This window comes from Lepidochelys olivacea (assembly GCF_965140295.1).
Source record: "Lepidochelys olivacea isolate rLepOli2 genome assembly, chromosome: 1".
NCBI lineage: Eukaryota > Metazoa > Chordata > Testudines > Cheloniidae > Lepidochelys > Lepidochelys olivacea.
In genome coordinates this window covers 272188126-272209208 of record NC_140411.1, presented here as the reverse complement: position 1 = coordinate 272209208, position 21083 = coordinate 272188126, and the positions used below count along the sequence as shown (strand labels likewise).

General features: G+C 41.8%; 2 protein-coding genes across 3 annotated transcripts in view; one reads left to right on the top strand and one right to left on the bottom strand.

Moving 5' to 3' along the window:
- PLEKHG7 (pleckstrin homology and RhoGEF domain containing G7) overlaps positions 1-9812 on the top strand; it is a gene marked incomplete at both ends in the record, with an annotated part of 57280 nt that extends 47468 nt beyond the window's left edge. Inside the window, 2 exons of the mRNA XM_084633654.1 lie at positions 5405-5502; positions 9705-9812. Coding sequence (XP_084489780.1) covers positions 5405-5502; positions 9705-9812 — 206 coding nt within the window. The remainder of the gene's footprint in view (positions 1-5404; positions 5503-9704) is intronic.
- A 1998-nt stretch (positions 9813-11810) lies between these two features.
- Positions 11811-21083, bottom strand: part of EEA1 (early endosome antigen 1) — a 135912-nt gene continuing 126639 nt past the window's right edge. For both annotated transcript variants that reach the window (XM_084617768.1, XM_084617767.1), the window contains 3 exons: positions 19896-20016; positions 19452-19550; positions 11811-17637 (listed from right to left, as the gene is read on the bottom strand). In XM_084617768.1, coding sequence (XP_084473894.1) covers positions 17515-17637; positions 19452-19550; positions 19896-20016 — 343 coding nt within the window. In that variant the 3' untranslated portion in view covers positions 11811-17514. The remainder of the gene's footprint in view (positions 17638-19451; positions 19551-19895; positions 20017-21083) is intronic.

Below are 21083 nucleotides of genomic sequence, written 5' to 3'. Positions count from 1 at the left end.
TATTTGCAGAAATGTTGTAAGCAAGACACACTACTCCACGCTGATTAGGCCTCAACTGGAGTATTGTGTCCCTTTCTGGGCGCCACATTTCAGGAAAGATGTGGACAAATTGGAGAAAGTACAAAGAAGAGCAACAAAAATGATTAAAGGTCTAGAAAACATGACCTATGACGGAAGATTGAAAAAAATTGGGTTTGTTTAATCTGGATAAAAGAAAACTGAGAGGGGACATGATAGTAGTCTTCAAGTACATAAAAGGTTGTTGTAAAGAGCAGGGTGATAAATTGTTCTCCTTAACCAGGGAGGACAGAACAGGTCTTAAATTGAAGTCAGGGAGATTTAGATTTGACATTAGGAAAAACTTCCTAACTCTAAAGGTAGTTAAGCACTGGAACAAATTACCTTGGGAGGTTGTGGAATCTCTGACATTGGACGTTTTTAAGAACAAGTTAGACAAACAGCTGTTGAGGATGGTCTAGATGATACTTAGTCCTGCCTCCGTACAGGGGACTGGACTAGATGACCTACCAAGGTCCCAGCCAATCCTACATTTCAATGATCTCTATGATCTCAACACCCGTGTGAATTTCAAGTGTGAAAAAGAATACAGCATCTGACAAAGAGTTATGGCACCTGAGAGCACTTAAGGATATGTCTACACCGCATTTTGGAGAAAGCCTCCTAGGCCAGTTGATAGACTAACATGAGTATGCTAAAAATAGCTGTGTAGTCAGCACTTTGAAGTGGAAGCTCGGGCTCTGAACCTTTGGGAGGGGTGGGCTTCAGAGCCTGAGCTCCAGCCCGAGCTGCAACTTCCAAACACCATCTACATAGCTAGTTTTAGACTGAGTCCCGCTAATCCAAGTCTGCTGACTCGGGCTAGGAGGCTTACTTCAAAATGCTGTGTAGACAAACCCTTAGTTACCACATAGCGACACTGCCTGGAACACCAAAAACATTAAAACCATTCCATTTTGCTTTTCGTTTTTAAAAGGTCTAGTTACTTTCTTACTTCAATTATAATTGATTCCACTCTGTTTTGACGGAAAATCTTAAGGAAATGTATGAAAGCATACTGTTAAGACTATGGGTGAGCTCCTCACTCCTCTTTGGCCCCTTTATGTCAGGTCAAAGAGCCAGGGTAGCATAAAGAATCTCTCAAAGCCGCATTAACTTGTTAGAGGAAGATTTGCCCAGAGCAGGCACTACAGAAGACAACCACAAGACTACCTTTCAAAGGACTCTATCGTAAGCCTTAAAGTCAGGAGCGTGTTGGGGGCCAGGTCACAACATGCAGTGCTGTGGAGACTCCAGGCAGTGCTGCAGCCTAAGATTGGAGAAGAGGTGTTATCTGCATGATCCCTAAAGAGGGGCACCAACTTATTTGTGTTCATTAGAGATGGGGGACACTCCTATCTATACCTGGAAAAGCATTTGGCATTATCAGTTTGAATAGAAGGAAAACTGCCATTGCCAAAGTACTCAGGAAGAACATCGTGGATTTCAACCCATGGGGTGGTGTTCAGACCAGGTTTCCACCTTCCCAAAACTTATTGAGAAAGGCTTACAATACCAGCAGAAGATGGTTTTCAATTTAATTGAATTTATAAAAGTGTTTAATAAAGAAGCTCTCTAGAAGATCCTGAGACTCTGTGGAATTCCAACAAACATGTGTAACCCTTCTACCAGGTGGAGCCAGCAGCTACCAGGGCCAGGTTCAATATCTAGGGGTTCTGTTCCATCGATACAACAAGGAACCGGCTCGAGCCCCCACCCAGTAACCTGGGGAAATTACACACCACCCCTCGGTGCCTCTGAGAGGTAATACTTCTCCACTCGCAAGCACAAAGTCCGAGTGTAGAAAATAAACTTTTAATAAGAGGAGGGAATTAACTTGGAGTTAATTTGGGAAAACACCACAAACAGGGTTCATAAACATAAACCATGAGCAAAAGACCCACCCCAAAGTAGGTTGGGCAGTGCCCTTTTCCCCTCAGGTTCTCAAGTCTATCAACCCAAAAGTCCCTTTCACATGCACCCTTTCTCTACACCCCACTCACAGTGCAGACCCAGAGTTCAGAGGTGCATCTGCAGAGTTCACCTCCCACCAGGTGGCTGGGTGGCGGGGTAAAGAGGCATCTTACTCGCTGTGCTAGCCGCTCACCGGCCACCTGCTCACCGTGCCCTTCCACCAGCCACCCAGCTGGCTGCTCATTGTGCCTCTCTTCTGCCGCCGCCCTGCTGGCCACTTGTCACACCTCTCCACTGCCACCCTGCTCTCCATTCATCACACCTCTCCACCACCGCCAGCCTGCTGGCTGCTCATCACACTTCTTCGCAACCACCATGCTGGTCACTCATTCACCAGCTGAGTGTCAGTCACCTTCTGTCTCTCTGCTGTGACCTCTGCACATCAGTCTCTCAGTGATTTTCAGCTCTTTTGTAGGCTGGGCAGAAACACTGCCCCATCTCAAGTGATTTCAGCTCTTCGTGATTTTAGCTCTCAGCAGGCAGGGCGGAAACACAGTTCCACCACAACTGGTTTCAGCTCTGATGGAGCAATTAAAATAACAAGAGAGGCTCCTAATGAAGCCTATTTAGCTTTATTCTTTGAACAGTGGGGAAGAACAGGTTACGCCAGTCTAGAGAGGACCAGGGGGGAGGAGGGAGGTGGGGTTATGCAACCTCCTGACCCTGACACCGGGACTCCTATCCCCACCCCTCTTACTTTCACAGGGCTCTGACATTCGAGCCCCTGCTTAATGAGGTTCTTCCAACTGAGGAGGCCCCCTCCCCCTCATTTGGGACAGGTTAAACACAGTCCTGCTTTCCTGTATTCCTACAATAATTACAACATTGGTAATCATATTTCACTACCCCTGCATGCAGTACTAAGGCCATTTGTACCCAACACCAGCCAAAGTTGATCCTTTGACAGCTGTAAATGGTGAATATGTAAACAGAGCAGGAGCAAACCGTATTTACATAAACACAACTAAAGTCTCTCCCCCTCCCAGCTAGCTGTCATTCAGACCCTGCTTTCACATGTTTAATTGGATAAAAGCTTTGCATGATGAGTGTGCCTGCTGTGTCAGGACAGAGAATGGAGTCACAGATTGTTACTGGTGGTGCAAGGCAAGGTTGCATACTCTCCTACTTCTCTTCTACATTGTCACAGACTTTGTGATGAGAAGAGCAATGGCTACTGCCCAGATCACTGGTGTTATTTGGGTAAAAGACCTAGATTTTGCAGATGATACGGTCGTGTTGGATACCAACTTGGTTGGAATGAAAAGACTCTTTATGAGCAAAAAACCAGAAGCTGCCAAAATGGGACTTATCCGTACACAGAAGATCAAGATCATGGAGATAGGAGAGAATGCTGTCAACACTGGTTGGTATGTGATTGATGGGAAAGAGTAAGAAAGAATTAATTACTTCAGCCTTCTTGGAAGTATAATATCTACTAATGGTCAGCTTGCTAAAGAAGTGAAGGAAGAATCAGCAAAGCCAGTGGATTATTTTCCCATTTGTCAAATATCTGGAAGAGTAAGAAGATACATCTACACACTTAAAATGAGATTGTACAATGCTATTATCCTCCAATAAAATTTTACAGCTTGGAAACGTGGCAGATGGTGGAAGTGTACGAGAGGAAGCTGAATGAATTTCAGCAGTGCTTTTTAAGAAGAAACTTTGTCAGCACACTGGGGACTGAATAATCAGACAGAGATGGTTACAGTGGTTCAGCAAGGTCATCAGGCTACCCCATGGCAGAAGGACAAGATGCATCTTAGGTTGGCTTCCACCTGGAGGGAAGAGAAGCCAGGCAGGACAAAGAATGACCTATCACAGGATGATCAAAAAGGAAGTTGTCTCCATTATGGCAACATCTGATGGAGTCAAACATCTTGCTCTGGACAGACAGCAGTGGGGAAAATGTGTTGCTTTATGTACCACCAGGCACAGGAGACTCTAAGTAAGGAGTCTATAGGGCAGCCATAACTCTCACAGCCATAACTCACACAGGCTGTCTAAGTTACACCTGGAACCTCTCCAGCCACCTGGAACCTCTCCAGCCAGTATCACAATGGTGCACAGGTGGTTTAAAGCCACCATAGACCCTTCCCCTTTTCCCTTGGCTGGAAGTTCTTTGCTTTGTCTCTTGGCACAGCAAACAATCTCCCCCAGTATTTTCAATACAACACATAGTACGTCTGTCATAAATATAAAGGGAAGGGTAAACCCCTTTAAAATCCCTCCTGGCCAGAGAAAAAAAATCCTCTCACCTGTAAAGGGTTAAGAAGCTAAAGGTAACCTCACTGGCACCTGACCAAAATGACCAATGAGGAGACAAGATACTTTCAAAAGCTGGGAGGAGGGAGAGAAACAAAGGGTCTGTGTGTCTGTCTATATGCTGGTTTTGCCGGGGATAGACCAGGAATGGAGTCTTAGACCTTTTAGTAAGTAATCTAGCTAGGTATGTGTTAGATTATGATTTCTTTAAATGGCTGAGAAAAGAATTGTGCTGAATAGAATAACTATTTCTGTCTATCTTTTTTGTAACTTAAGGTTTTGCCTAGAGGGGTTCTCTATGTTTTGAATCTAATTACCCTGTAAGGTATCTACCATCCTGATTTTACAGGGGGGATTTCTTTATTTCTATTTACTTCTATTTCTATTAAAAGTCTTCTTGTAAGAAAATTGAATGCTTTTTCATTGTTCTCAGATCCAAGGGTTTGGGTGTGTGGTCACCTATGCAAATTGGTGAGGCTTTTTATCCAACATTTCCCTGGAAAGGGGGGGTGCAAGTGTTGGGAGGATTGTTCATTGTTCTTAAGATCCAAGGGTCTGGGTCTGTAGTCACCGAGGCAAATTGGTGAGGCTTTTTACCAAACCTTGTCCAAAAAGTGGGGTGCAACATTTTGGGAAGTATTTTGGGGGGAAAGACGTGTCCAGCTCTTCCCCAGTAACCAGTATTTGTTTGGTGGTGGTAGCGGCCAATCCAAGGACAAAGGGTGGAATATTTTGTACCTTGGGGAAGTTTTGACCTAAGCTGGTAAAGAGAAGCTTAGGAGGTTTTTCATGCAGGTCCCCACATCTGTACCCTAGAGTTCAGAGTGGGGGAGGAACCTTGACAACGTCTCATAGACCATTTTCCCCCGAACAAGACTCAAAATCAGCTAATTGCAGAACTAACTTTTTGAAATTATTTGAGGCTATTTTTTTTCATAACATAAAATTCAAACTGCCAGCATGTGTTTCTCTAATACGCAATCAGAAAAGCTGATTTTCCAAGGAGAAACAAAGATACGATTGATATATAATGAATCAATCTGATGGGATTTTCATAAAATGGCTTACTTTGTGTGTGTTCTTTCATTTGTTTTGTTTTGTTTTATAGTCCTTGGGCTGCGAAATGCTTTTGTAATACAACATGAAAATAGATATCAACAGTGCATCGGAGTCTTCCTTCTACAAGCACAAACAGAGACTGTCAAAGTAAGTCCTGTATTTTATAAGACCTTTTTAAAATTACATTTATCAAGGGAAAGATCTCTTCTAAAGAGAATTTTACTTTAAGCAACTATGTCTGACAGAAATATAACCTGATTTACTCTCTTCCCTAAAACAAATCATTGCACATGTTATAGAGTTTGTAATTACAGTACCCATGTACTGATTTTAAGTGAGGACCTCCAGCAGGTCACATACTAGCTTTTCAAATTCTGACTTTTTAAAGTTCAATTCTTGCATAACTGGAATCAAGAAACTGAGCCATTCCCAAAAACTAAAACAATTTTTATGTAATAATGAGACCATAAAACTGACATTTGTCAGTCTAATTGCCCCACACCACAGTTTGAAAATGTATATTATTATTTTTGCATATATATTATTATATACATTTATAAAACGATTGCAATTACATACCAGTGGGTATGGTATGAAAACGGATCTGTCTCCAAGAGTTTGATTCCAAAAGTATGTAAGTTCCCCTTCATCTGCACACCAGCCTGAATTCTGAGTAATAGACTATTACATTTTATTATTTATTTGCAGCATCTAAATGTGGACTAGGTGCTTCATGGAACATAAAAGATTGGTTCTATATGTTGTATTTCATTCATTAGCACCCGGAAGAATAAAATGAGACTTTCAAATAACACTAATGCTTAAAAATACAGAACATGGTAGACAGAGTGCCCCAGGGCAAGGCAATAAATATACCCTTTCTACTTCTAAGTCACTGGCTCACATCTGAAATAGGTTCTTAAAGTAGTTACAGTCTTGCTACAATACTTAGCCTTCCAACATTGGCAGTGTTCCAGTTTAGTTCCATCTTCTCCGAGTCCTGCAACATATGTTTGAGCACTAAAATCCTGATATTAAACAGCATCTTTATTATAGGTTAATAATAATGCAACAACACATTGTCTTTCAGTTCCACATTCTTTTTAAAAGGTAGATTGCATTGGAGAGTATTTTGGGGTCCTCTGTGAAATGAGCTGGCCCCATTTATGCACTTCACGATCAGCACAATTTTCAACTAGCTAAGCCACAGGGCCCTAATGTTTACAGCTGGTATTGTGGGTCTCAGAATAAAAACACTGTCTGCGATCCTCTAACAACTTTGTAGATCAGGATCTTGAAGTATCTGGGGCACTTCAAAGAGAGCCAGTACACTGCATGGAGCACCAGAGTGATATGTTCTCATTGACCTGTCCTATTCAGAAAAGGCTACTGCATCCTGAAGCAGCTGAGGACAGCTCTTAGATTTACTGGATTTTGCAGGATGTTCCACGTTACTGCTAAATCAGGCTCCCTGTGCTCCTGCACAGTGCAGTCAGACGACATTCAACAGACATATGAGAATGCAAGAGATAAGTTCATGGAAAAGTTGCACAAAGTAACTTTGGCAGAGCTAGGAGTAGAATCCAAGTCTCTCATATGGCAGACGAAGTCTCATTCGCACAGCTGTTCTGCCCATCAGAAAGGCTCTGCCCAGTCTATTTGGTTGGCTTTTTTGACCCATACCACGAGATCACACCCTTCCTCCTAGAGCCAGGAATTAAGCCCAAGAATCCTGAACCCAACATTTCACTATTGCGTAGCACACAGCTGTATCACTGTGACAGGGTGTACCAGGCCCTCTGCTGGAGACTTTGTGATCCTGCCACACCCTGTCTGAGGAAAAGAAGCAGTGAAGGTGGGTCCTCCAGGTCTGCCTAGAGAGACTGCAGGGAAGCGGCCAATCAGAGTGAAGCAGGCACAGTTAAAAAGAGCTGCAGGGCTGAGCAGGTCAATTTCTGGCAGGACCAGAGGAGTAAGGAAGGTGCCCCCTTGTTAGTGCTCAAGTGAGAACCAGAAGACAGGTTCTGGTGGCACTGGCATGCTGTGAGGAAGGAAGGGAGTTGAGCACTTCAGGCCTGAGGTAAGGGTGAAGAGGAAGGGGTTACGTGGGAAATGGCTCAAGGAACAGCAGCAACAATGGAGTTAAAGGAAGCAACATGTGATTGCTATTTGTTGGGTCCCTGGGTTGGGACCTGGAGTAGTGGGTGGGCCAGGGTCCCCCCCTATTGGCGGAGTGGCCAAAGCCCCGAGAAGGGGACACGTTTCATGTAGAAGCCCAAGCACAAAGCTGGAATTTAAAGGGTTTTAGGACATGGCTGATGACCCTGTAGAGTACTAACCCTTTGTTGAACTCTGTTACCCCAGGAAGGGGATTGACCTTGAAGGAGTAACCTGGCTGGAGAGCTGGGTCGAGAAGAATTGATGTCTCCAGGGAGACAGCCCTGTGGGCACTGCTCCATACCTCGGCAGGGAGGGGCCTAAAGCTAGCCCAGAAGGGCTGAGAACTGAGCCTAGAGACAGGGCTGCAAATACCAACCAGGGCACAGGGATAGGCCCTGTTGGACTTTTTTTTTTTTTCCCTTGGAAAGGGTTTATTTGTTCATTTGATTGTGTGTGACCTGACCGGAGGGCTGGGCCACTGAAGACCCACCTGATAAGGTTAACAGCTGTCAGGGGGCGCTGGGAGCAGAGAGTGAATGTGCAGGTTCGCACCTGACAGGAGGTGCTCATGAGAGGTGAGTGTCCCCTGTCACAATCACCCACTTCAAAGTGCGTCTCTCACCCTCCTCCTCCCCCCTCTGGCTGCTCCATGGACAAGATAACCATTACTCCCTTAGATCAAAAGTTAGAGGTCTGTGCTAGAAATAGAAAAGATCCAGTATTCAAACATTGTTCATGACTTATATGTGGGTTCCTTAGAGTTGCACATGACTGCAGTTGTTTTCCTATTTTTAAAACAGGTTTATTTAATTCATCCAGTGAGAAAACCTCCTTAAAAACAGATTAAAATGCTTTTAACTATAGAACCTATCAATCATGGTGTAGTATGCAATAAAACACAGTTTGGCTTCTTGCCACACATTTTGATTGCTTATGTCAAACACTGGTTGGATTGAAGATTGAGAGGTATGGCTGGGTTGTTTTGGTTTTTTTTGCCAGTTGTCTTCCCTGAATACCGTGCTACTCTGTCTGACTCTGGAGATGATGAATGCAGACAGTCATGGCTAGGTCTGTAGCCAATAGGACACAGGAGCTCAGCTATTAGCCTCCTGGCCCTTCAGGTGGGAAGAGACATTTCTGAGTATTACTTTTCATTTGGTGTCCTGGAGCAGTGAGGAGTCCATTAGGTCCCTGAGACTCTCACCATCTGCACCAGCAGGGACAGATGCTCTCCGTTATGGATCTTCAGAGCACTGCTCTCCCATCGACATAGTGTTGTCCACACCAGCACTTTAGTCAGTGTAACTTAGGTCAGTCCAGGGTGTTTTTTCACACCCCTGAGTGACGTAAGTTTTACCAACACAAGTGCTAGGATAGTCATAGAGTAACAGTATTAACAAGGAACACTGTCTGTTGCCCATGGGTAAGAAGACACCATCTACAAATATGACCAGGGTCATCTCTGCACTACAGCGCAGTTAGAAGCCCAGCTGGGAATATTACACTCTGGCTTCTCAATCATGTTTTCTATGGGAAAGCTAGAGACTGCATGGTAATTGAACTGAACTTGGATTGTGCTTCAATTTTGTTCTGCCCTTTATCTGCTTGATATTGTTACCTATGCTCCACTCTTTGCACATATAGGCTAATCAACAGTGGAAAGTACCTATTTTTGGATCATAGAAAAGTTATTTGTGTTACTAAACAAAATTCTGGTCCTGATTCTCCACTGTGTGACTACTTGAGTGAATGGCCTTGGAATAAATGAGGATAGCAGGGGGTCTACTCTGGCATAAGGTCTGTACCAGACCTCAGTCTAATGAAGGATCATGAGTTTTGAAGGATCATGAGTTCCTTCTCCAATGATGGGGGTGAGGAGATAGGTGGTGCAGGAGGCGGCAGAGAGTTTCCCTGTCCACAGAGATTTTGGTTGTTTTAAGGCCACTTTGCACCACTTATGCAGCATAATATGCCCTGAGCCAGACTGGAGAATCTGGATCCCAGGTTTATGGAACAATTTATGGACATAAATCAACCTTCTCTTCTAGAGGTGAGCTATGAGAAGGTGCCCCATCAAATACTGTACAATGTATTTTTATAGATTCAAGACTCTAAAAGTTCAGGTATCTTAGTTATTAAAACTTTTTTAGGACCTCAGGGTTTATCAAGCATTATTTTTCCTCTTACAGAAAACATGGATGTCAGAGATAGAAACTGCGGTCTCCAATTATGCCAACAGACATGAAACTCAGAAAAGTTCCTTTTTCTGTTTGCCAGCTGAATCCTCTGAAATTTAATTGTGTATATACGAAATTGACAGATCTAGGTTGAAGCCAGTCTACATGGTGATAACAAAATTATTTATTTTAACAATCCTTGTTAGTTTCTGATAACAATGGCCCTATGACCTGACTGGTTGGAGGCTGTACATGGTGCATCTTGTCCAAAGTGGAGCACAAGAGGTCTTTTTACCTGAAGAAAGAATAAATGTCAAGGCATCTCACTTTGGCTAAATTGGTCAACAGACCTCACATGGGTGGTTTTCCCAAAGATAATGTATTGTTCTAGAGTTGTCAGAGCTCTCTGTCTTCAATATTGTACCTCAATCAGTGATTAGACTTTGGTATTTGGATGGCTACTTCTTACCTTTCTTAGACAGCTCAATTTCACTTCAGATTTCACTTTGGATTAAGATAGTTCAGTGTGACTCAATATTTCAGTGGTCAAACCAAGCATTCAGGATATAACCAACATATCTACATGCTACACAGGATCAGTTTCTTAAGATAAATTATAAGGAGGCAAAGTACCTACAGGGTTTACATTCAAACAGCTGCAGAATGTAAAAGTATATTTGAGATTTACTCAGCACCAGATTACGGGACTCAGTGTAAGCATGAGGAAGGATTACAGGATCATACTGAAAATTAGAGCCCCATGTTATTTTCTGTTTCACAAATATGAAATAAAACGAAATAAAATGCCACTCACTCAAATTTGGCCCTATCACCCCTCTGACATGATGATGGAGAGGCAGCTGGGCCAAATGTGAGTGACACTGCAACCACAAACACCCGACTGCAACACCTGGAGCAGGAATCTAGGCCCCAGCCTCACAGGACAGGAGACACCACTGGGGGATGAGGGCAGGGTGGCCTTGATCTGCAAGCCCTGCCCCCAGGGCCATGGGGGAAGAATGGATAAAACAAAACAAGAAGTTTCTAAAAAATAATATAAAATGAAAAATTATATATCACATAAGAAGAAATTCACGGGGCTCTACTGATGACTACGTAGACTATATATACAATGCTGATTATGAGTGTGTAGAAGAATTTGAATATTCAACCCCAGGATATAAAATTTTCAGTAGAAACCATCAGTTTTAGTGCTGTCTTCACTATGGTGTTAACTCAGACTCTTAGTGGGGTATTACCCCTACCCTAGCTGCTGTCCACACACAAAACCCTCTTACACGGTGTGGTGCTGGCTCTACACCCGGGCTAGCAGGCCTGTCCTGAGTTACATGCTGAAGTCCAAGTGCTGCTTACACCTGTGCTGGTAACTCACCCGCTTTCCAATGAGGACTCAGACTCCATCACTTGAGTGCTGATAGTCCTCCAGTGTCTCCCCCCTCCCCAACCCCGTGCCCAGAAGGACAAACAAGTTCTCCCACAATTCACTAGGAAACAATCAGAGCTGCTCAGCTTAATGCAGCACTAAGAACCATGGGATATGATCCCAGAAGTCCTAGCACCTCACATGGGTTTGTGCAGCACCAATGAGGAGACAATAATTTAGGTATGGCTTTGCAATGTGGCTGCTTACACCTGAACTGGGATAACCTTGGTGCTTAGACTTGAGTGTGATAACAATGCAGTGAAGACAGACCTACAAAAGGGTGTTCAGGTGCAAAGTAAAAGATGCTTGTTAGACTAGGAAGCAGACTTTGAGCCTCCCTCACTCATGCCAGAGCAATACAGACTACACTGGACATAATATAAAGGTAACACTGTCAATGACAGAAGGGACTGACTGCTACACACTACTCAGCCAATGTCCAAAATAACACAACAGCCACCTCAAGTAACTGAGTGTGGAGACAGATTTTGAGATAGAGGGGAAAAGCAAATCACTCTAAATGAAATTGGTGAATGTTGAAATTGAGTAAATAATGGCCCTTATCACCTCCTTGCAATAGTGAAAAGTTTCTTGGCAATTCCTCCAGGAGCAAGAAACTGCAAAGCCAAGTGTGCTCTCTAGTTACAAGATAAGTGTGAAAATTACAAAAATGGTCTATTAGAAAGATCTAATTTTATTATCATTCCTTTAACAGATTAGAAAACAAAAGTAACATTTCAACAAGCATCTGTCCATCATACTTTACACAGAATTAGTTGATGCATGGTATCATTTTCTTGTCCACAACTTTAGTCACCACCCAATTGCAGAGTTTAGGAATTGCAGTGCATACTGGACTAAACTCTTTCACAACGTAAGGCACAACTACATGATCACAATTAGTAAACACAACACTGAAAGTAAGACTTAAAAATCAAATTGATGAAAAAATGTTCATGCAAAGTCTATCTACACATACATAAGTTTTGTAGTATGCCCATTATGAGTGTATGATCCAGTTTAAAAGAAGTGCAGTGTTCCGTAGGTAAAACTGCATCATAAGGCAAACGTAACACATTATCTCTAAATAGTGGGTTAAAAACATAAAGCTTTTTTTCAATTCTATTTTATACAATTACACAGAAAATTAGTCAATTTTATGCCCAATATTCACATCTGCAATGATAATAAACTGATCATTAAAATTCAGAAAAGAGACAAACAAGGCAATATAATTTGTAGCACGCGTCCATTAAAGAAATCTATTCATGAAGTTCATATCTAGAGTATTGTGGAAAAAAAGGCTAAATTAAGAGTGGATTAATTAGTGGATGATGCTATGACAAAGCTCCCTATACAACTGTTGTAACCCAACAGACCATAACTGTGAAAGTTTGTGGTAGTGATTTATTTCCCCTCCAACAGCTAGAGTTGTAGGATTAAAACTACAGAGGTAAAAAAGAATGACCGACTACAATAATTAGAAATTAGTGGATACTGTTTAAGCATATGCAAAAAGACTAAAAGACTAAATTTTTTTTTGGTGACAGACAACTTGCAAATTTGGCAGTCTCTATAACTGTTACATAACACTACAGTGAGGAACCCCTATTAAACTGGACTACTTGGTTGAATTACACACTGAGAGGTAGTTTAAATAAAATCATATATGGCATCGAGTGGTGGGCTGGATTTTTTTTTAATTTTATTTTATTTTCTTACAAAAGTGACAAATCCTATACAAGCAGCATTTTGGACACATTTCTATAAAAAGTTCCGGTATTCACTAACTCAGTGAGACAGTCTTGTAATATCCCTTTGGTGCCAGGAGTTGGGATTTAACAAGGTGATACAACAAAGTACTTTGCAATAGAGCCAACAGCAGGAGCTCTGGACCGGCCAGCACTGGCCTGTTGACATATAAACAATGAACATACTCTCCACAAGCCACTCTCTTCACCCCTCTAACCCCCCACCCCAAAAGGCATTTAAAAAAGACTGGGATTTTATTTTTAAATTTTTTTTGGGGGGGAGGAAACTTCACTAAATTTTTTGCTTCTAAAACAACACTCTTCTGAGAGGCTTAACATCAGAGTTTTTTCCCATTTAATATCTTCAAATGTACTCTATGTAATCCAGTGAAAAGATACTCATGAACCTGCTGTATGATGAGTGCATAGTATTATATGGTATGCTGTGGACAAAGGCAGAAATGGTTAATGTTACCTACTAGCAAATCTCTTTGTTTTCTTAAAATCTTAATGTAAAGTGGTGTGTTATGTTTTCTCTCTCTAAAAATGCAAATTGCTTTATTTAGACCCCTTCCCCGGAGGGGAGGGGGGATTGACAAATAAAGGTACTTTTCTCTACAAGAATTTTACTTTTCTGTTATTACTATTTCTGAAAAGCAAACCATTTAGTGACTTCTGCTGTAACTGTATGTATGTGTTAGTTTCAGACTTACCCTATAACCTAAGGTGAGTACAAGAGTTCCTACTTGGAGAATGAAAACTGATTGGCATGTTTTTTTTTTAAATATGTAAAATTCATATCTCATTTGAAATCTTAAGATACAGCTTTATAAACACAGCCGTGCTTTTTAAAGACCATGTCCATTCCTTTGTTATGTGTGTCCTTGGGTTATGCTTCCCTAGGGTGCAGAGCAATTATGAGTGCAACTCCCCTTAACAACGAAGGGGAGTTATATAATTCAAGGAGAAATCCAGCTAAAAATATCTCCCACTGTGGATTGATTACTACATGTATGCATTCAAAATTGCCATTCCATTTACTGTATATTATATTCAGTTATGCTAGAAAGAAAAAAGTGCATAGTGCAAGTGACAATGCTATTTCCTACTCCTCCAGAGGTTTTTGGAGGTTGCAATGAATTAATTCATCAGTTCCCAACCTCTTCCAATCCTAGTGTCATAACAGAGCTTTCACTCGTCATTCTAGACAATTTTTATTTTCCTTCTGATCTTAAGCTCCAGCATTTTCCTTTCTATCTCCAGGTATTTTTCATAAATTTCAAATGTTGTAAGAAGCATGTATTCCCATATTGCATTTAAGTTACATTAACAAACTAGAAAGTACTTGAGTTTCTTGGGGCCCCTACTGTGCTCCGGAGAATATTCTGCGTTAGGGGTCACTTCTTTTATGTCAAGCAACAGGTTGGCAAATGGCAATCAACTGTTTTTGGCAATAATCTGCAAAAAGCTACTTCACATTTTTTTCCCCAAAAATCTTTTCCTGCTTCACTAAGAAAAGATTTTCCAGTGAGATGATCTCAATAGTCTAAGTCATTCAAAGAGTGACAAAATTATTCCCCCTAATGAGCACCTGGTACTCCAGGATCCATTACAACTGGATCAGTCTGCATCTTCCAAGAACTGGGTTTGGGCAGGAGGATTATCTTTAAAAAACAAAATAAAACAAAAAGAACCCCACACATCTCTCTCTCAGAAAAGTGACTGAGTCTCTAACTCTAACAGGTGCTTCCTCCAGGTCTTTCTATCTCCAGGTTGGAGTTTTTTTCCATTATAATTTTTTATTTTTCTCTTTCTCCTTGGTGCCCCTAGTAGATGAAGGATCTTTGGAAAACAGGAGTCTGCAGGAAACCAGCACTGGAGGAGAAAACATAGCAACGTAGCAGCTAAGATCAAAGGAGCTCCTGCTCAGACCAGCTACACACTACTGTATTGCCTCCCACCTGTACAAAAATGTGGCATACAGCTTTAGCTGTTTGGTGCAGAAATGCAGCAACAGAAGCTGTCTCAGCAGGATCTCCAAGCCAGTGGTCCTAGACTACTCAGAACTCCAGGCCAAGGTGCAACATAGCAGCAAGGGCTGACTCCAACAGCAGAAATGTGGCAGGCAAGCCTTAATTTATGTGGGGCAGAAATTCATCAGCAGGACCTGGTATTTGAGAGCAACAAGTCAGAGGTCCTTGGCCATTTTTCTGTTCTGACTGGGTTGAAATATGGTGTCAAGGAGCATCTCCAGCCAGTTAGTCAGAGGGTTAGGAAAATCCCATGGGGCAGGACCTCTCACTCCTTTCAGACTGCTTTGGCCCAGTTGTTCCAGAAAAGATCTTAGCCAGTTCTTCTTGTGCTTGGCATCCTGAAGCCCTTCCCCATCAATGGTTCTGTCAGCCCCCTCTCTCTGAGGGCAGTTCTGACTCCTACAGTTAAAAAACTACAGTTAAAAAAAATCCCCACTCCAATGGCTCAGATTCACCATACTTATTACCAGTCACCACTAGAGCAGGGCAGCCTGAGGGTTCTGAGCACTGACTATATTCCACCTTTCAGCTCCTTCACATGTGGTTTATGTAGCATGGCCTCTCTCTGCTAACTTACCAGTGCCAGTAGACCTTCTCTTTCCTGTCTAGCCTCCTTTAGGTCAGTGTGTTTTACCTCACCTGCCTTTGCACTACACCAGCCAATTGTTTTTCTTACCAATGACCGCTGGAATCCACAGGCAGAGGTGCAATTAATTTTTCTCCTTCCACTTCCCTTCATGCGTACCATATTGTATATATATCTTCCTGCTGTATTTTCCACTGCATGCATCCGATGAAATGGGTTTTAGCCCACGAAAGCTTGTGCCCAAATAAATTTGTTAGTCTCTAAGGTGCCACAAGTACTCCTCGTTTTTTTTGCTGATACAGACTAACATGGCTACCACTCTGAAACCTGTCTACCATTTCTGAGGTTGTTAATTCATGTCTTCGATAAGATGGCATGAATGAAGATGGCTAATCTTTCATAATATTTATTCATTAGAACTTTTAGTCTTTTTACCTTGGGCAGTTAGCAGGGGAGCTAGAGAGGCAATGGGTCTGGAACATGATGAGGAATAACCCAGTTGCAATGGATCATAGAGCAGCAGGAGCCCACTTCAGAGAAGGAAAAATTACAGGTACATACATTTTACTTTTTCTGCCTACACAACAAAGAAAGGTACATATATGCATTGCTTTTTAAATTGCTCCAGCACAAGTAGGGAGAAAAAATATGACAGTAACGGAGTCTAAAATCGTATCCTCACTTCTTAATTAAGTCTGACTGTTTTGTATATAACTAAAACAGCAGCAGTTTCAACCACCATTCTGAGCAGACCAAATCATGAAACTATTGTACCAAGAAAGACCCAGGATTAAGAAAAATACAAACACCACAGGTTCAGGAGAAGCAGTGGAAAGACCAAGTCAGTTAGGGATAGAATAATCCCAACCTCTTCCAGTTAATGTGGGGGACAAGAAGAATAGATCAGATAAAATGCTGGAGTCTCCGAATATAGGTCATTAGTAGGAAACCTAGCATAGGACAGCTGGGTATTCCTCAAAGACCAACCAAGGACCTTTAAGGGCTTCTATGGTTAGTAGGGAAAGAAAAAGAATAGAACTGAGGATAATTTTTTGTATATGTCCACAGATAAGAAAATCTGGAAAGTTATATTCTATTCAACAAATCTATCAATCAATATGGGAGAGCTTTATGCAACATTCCTAGAACAGAAGCCAAACTTGCAGTCCTGTTTCTAGCTTCATAGAATCATAGAATATCTGGGTTGGAAGGAACCTCAGGAGGTCATCTAGTCCAGCCCCTTGCTCAAAGCAGGACCAATCCCCAACTAAATCAAGCTTGTCTGTACAAATGCTAGTACCTTACAGTACATGTAAAGGTACTCCAATATCCAAATGCTGTAGTTGGGCAATGATTTAGGCACTGATATTGCAATAAGCTCTATGTGGCCAGACTGCTGTGTTCACACAGAGCCACATGCAGGTCAGCGGGGTTCCATGTGGGTACAGGTGTTTGCCACTATTGCAGGATTGGAGCCTTAGAGAGAAAAATTCAAGAGCAAGAGAGGAGAAAAACTCCTGAAGAAATTACTAGGGGATTTAAAAGTATGGTAGTTATGCAATCAAATGCAACAATTAAAATGTAATTATGCCACTGAAACAGCAATATTTGATACACAAAATCCTTGCAAATTTTTGCAACTTACTGTTTTGAAAGAAACAAAAACTGCAATATCACATACACGTTTCTTTTGAACACAAAAATTAAAGATTAAAAAAATACATTGTTACTTCTCTGTTTAAACTTTATTTACAAATAACTGGGTGTTCCTAACTTAGACATAAAAGCTCTTTCCTGGGTAAATGGCAATAAGCTGAGGATGATCTGAGCCTGTCTCACAAAAAATACAATAGTTTTACTTAGTATCAATAAAACATTTTAAAATATACTAAATTTTGCAAGTGTTACAATCATTGTTCAAACTGAATAGTAGTCTGAGTGCTGTACGAAGTGCATCAACAGAAATTCTAATTCTAGCGTAACGTTAAGTGCCATTTGAGATAATCAGTTATCCTTGTAAGTCGTTAAAACAAGTATCACAGACACGGACAGGCTTCTTAGAAGAAGGAGTTAAGGCATTCTTTGCGGAGCACTCAGCACAAAAGATATTTCCACAGTGTCTACAGTGATGCTGTGAAAGATGAAAACAACAAATACTGAATTGTCAAATACTGTATAGTGGGCACAGTACATGAAAAGAAATTATTACATAAAGTATCAGATCAATTACATTTTTTAATTTCAGATGTGCATTTAAATTATTAACACTGGGGGTTAAGTGGCACTTTGGATTTATATACAACTCCATCTCTAAAGAGCATAAGGGTAACATTTTCAGAAGTGTTTAAGTAGCTTAGGAGCCTAAGTCTCATTGACTTTTAAGGACTCGTAGCCTCCTAAATTACTTTTAATGGGATTTAAGAGTTACTTGAAAGTTTTACCCTCAATCTTTTTTAGGTCCATGATATGCATGTTTCATGGGCTTAATCAAATCCCTTCAAATGGCTGAAACCACCCTATAATTCAATACAATTAGCAGTTGTAATAGACTATATCCTGTAATATATTGAACAAATCTTATAGAATTAAGATAACTCAGTGACGCTTAAGTTAAACGTTTAATTTATTAAATGTTAAATTAGTTTAACACCCGTGGGGACGCTGTATTAAAAATACAATTGTGTATCTGTTGTTGTGGCATGGTATGCACCTTCTGCAGTAGGGAGTGGGGGATGTTAATGAACTTTCTCCATTATCAGTCTTTGAAGCCACCCTTCTAGATGAAATGCGTATACTAGTTCAAACTGGATTCTCCAGGGATCAACAGAAAATACTTTTGGACAAAAGCCTGGGTTTTAATCTGGCTCAGGGCCTTCTTCCAACGGACAGAACCCCTGGTCCACAGAGGGCCCCGAACCTTGGAAAGACTTTGCCTGCTGAGACCTCTTAAGACTATGTGCTTGTTCTGTGCTGAAGCTCTGATGAACTTGTAACCAATGCCCTTAAAATGGGATATTAAATGACTGCACTTGCCAGAGCCCATGTGAGAGCTGGCATGAATTCTGGCAAACTTATTAGCATGCATGTAGGTTCTTTTATTGTTTTTAGTATGTTTTCTCTGTAATGTTTTTACCTTAAGAATAAAGTGGATTTGATTAAAGAACTGTGTGGCAACTTATATGTGTAGCAATTACACTGTTATCTGTGTCTGAAAAGACAGATGTGTGGTGTCCTAGGGTATCTATCTGTTCTGGGATTGACACAGTGAAGGCAGGGAACTGTCCAGCCTGAGAATGCCCCAGTCAGAAGGGAGAGAGACTCTTGTCTCCACCCAAGAAAAGCAGCACCTGGGGAGCTGAACACCAAGCGTGGATGCCCTTGCTGAACCAGTGAGCAGCAACACAGGTGCAATTTCCCTGAACTGTGACTCAGGAAACACCAAAGGACTGCAAAGGGGGAAGCAGGACAGGATTACACTGACAGAGCTGTGTGTGACTCTTGTATTTCTAGATCTAGTCAGTGCTTAACAAGTACTTCAAAGTCAAAATATAAGACTAAAGTCATGCCTGATGTAAGCGAGAATCATTATTGATTTCAACAGAATTACACTCATTTACATCAGGCCTGAATTTAAATTTACAGAAATAAGCCACACTGATGTAAGTATCTTTATATTGCTAAAACCTGTGTCCACACAAGGGAGTTGTACCACTTCAACTATATCTCGTTCTACACAGATATCGTTAAAGCATCACAAAACACCCGTGTGTAGACAAAGCCTTGAGCAGTTTATTTATAACATCTGAAACAATACAAACCATCTATGTTTCTGAACTGTATTGAGGTTTAGTAGTACCTTTTAAAGATGCTCTTTAACTTTGCTTCAACTCCAAAACAGTTCAGAAAGAAAAAAGTTCTAGAGAATCCCCACAAAGGCACACATACCCTTCTGATGGTCACTGAGAAGCCTTTCCCACAGGCCATACAGTTCTGTACCTCATTGTCTTCTGCCCATTTCCTGTTTAGGGCTTGTGTGTGTTTGATCTAGATGAATAAAACAAATACAGACTTTTTTAAATGCAAGTCCATTTCTTACTAATGTCCTCTACTACATCACCCATGCTGTACGCATCAGGATAAAACACTGAGGATTAACCATGGCGATTCAGCAGTTATAATGCAAGCTCACAGTTATTTAAATAAAAAAGAACTTTCTGAAGTCCAATCTATGGGCTGAATTCTGAACTTACATGAAAGCTCCCATTGATATCAACTGCTTCCTGAGGTGCACTGGGCCTCATTTTAACAAGTCTGGAGTGACAAGTCAAAATAGTTTTCATCACTACACATTGGTATTGACATGCTTAGTCACCGCAATGTGATTTATACCTGTAGCGACTGGTTTTCTCGGCCTAGCTCTTGCATCGCTGCAGTTGTATTGTCCAGCTTTTTTTTCAGTTCCAGGAGTTTGGCTTGCAGCTTTTCAATTTCTCCCTCACTTTTAATACACCTGAAGATGGACAGCAAGTAGTAAATTAAACGTATACAAAGCAATTCCTATCCTATTGGGCAAAATGTCACCATTGAAAGGTTTGGCCATGTATCCATAACAAATAAATATATGACCGTAATTAACCATTGTATTTCTTTGCTGGGAAATTGATGTAGTATTTTAACAATTAACCTAAGATCACATCTGAGCCTCACTCTCAGAGGGAGTACCAAATGAGGCACAGCGGGGCCCAGGTTTCAGAGGGGGTCAAGACTGAGTGCACATCCACCAGTTGGAGCATGCTGCTCTGCACAAGTGCAGAACCAGACAGTCTCATTAAGCAGCAGCAGTAGTTCTGGCAGGCCATTTTGTAGCAAATCAAACAGAAAGGAGGTGAGAGAAAAAAATGAAAGTTACTTGCCTGTAACCAAGGTTCTTCAAGATGGACCGTACATATTCACATTCTTGGGATGAACGCCAACTGGTGCTTTTGAACAGTAGTCTTCGACTAGCAGTGTCTATCTGAATGTTCACACATCCCCTCCATGTTCTCCCCTCAGAAGGCAGGGCTATAAAGGGGGGCGTGGCAGCAGTCACTGGCTCAGTTTCTTCCACTGCTAATGCAGAGCCCGAATAGTTAGGACTTTGCAGGAGAGGGGAACGGGGGCAGGGAGTATGAATATATAAAGTCCATCTTAAAGAACCTTGCTTATGGGCAACTAACCTTCATTTCTTCTTTGACTGTCCTCTGCACACTCCCACTCTTGGGACAGTCAGCAGTATATAAGGATTTCAGATCAGGGATCAGCAACCTTTGGCATGCAGCCCATCAGGGAAATTCGCTGGCAGGCCAGGACTGTTTGTTTACCTGCAGCATCCGCAGGTTCGGATGATCGCAGCTTCCGCTGGTCGCGGTTCACCATTCCAGGCCAATGCAGGAAGCGACGCAGGCCGAGGGATGTGCTGGCCGCCACTTCCTGCAGGCCCCATTGGCCTGGAATGGCCAGTGGGAGCTGTGATCGGCCGAACCTGAGGACGCTGCAGGTAAACAAACCGTCCCGGCCCGCCAGCAGATTTCCCTGATG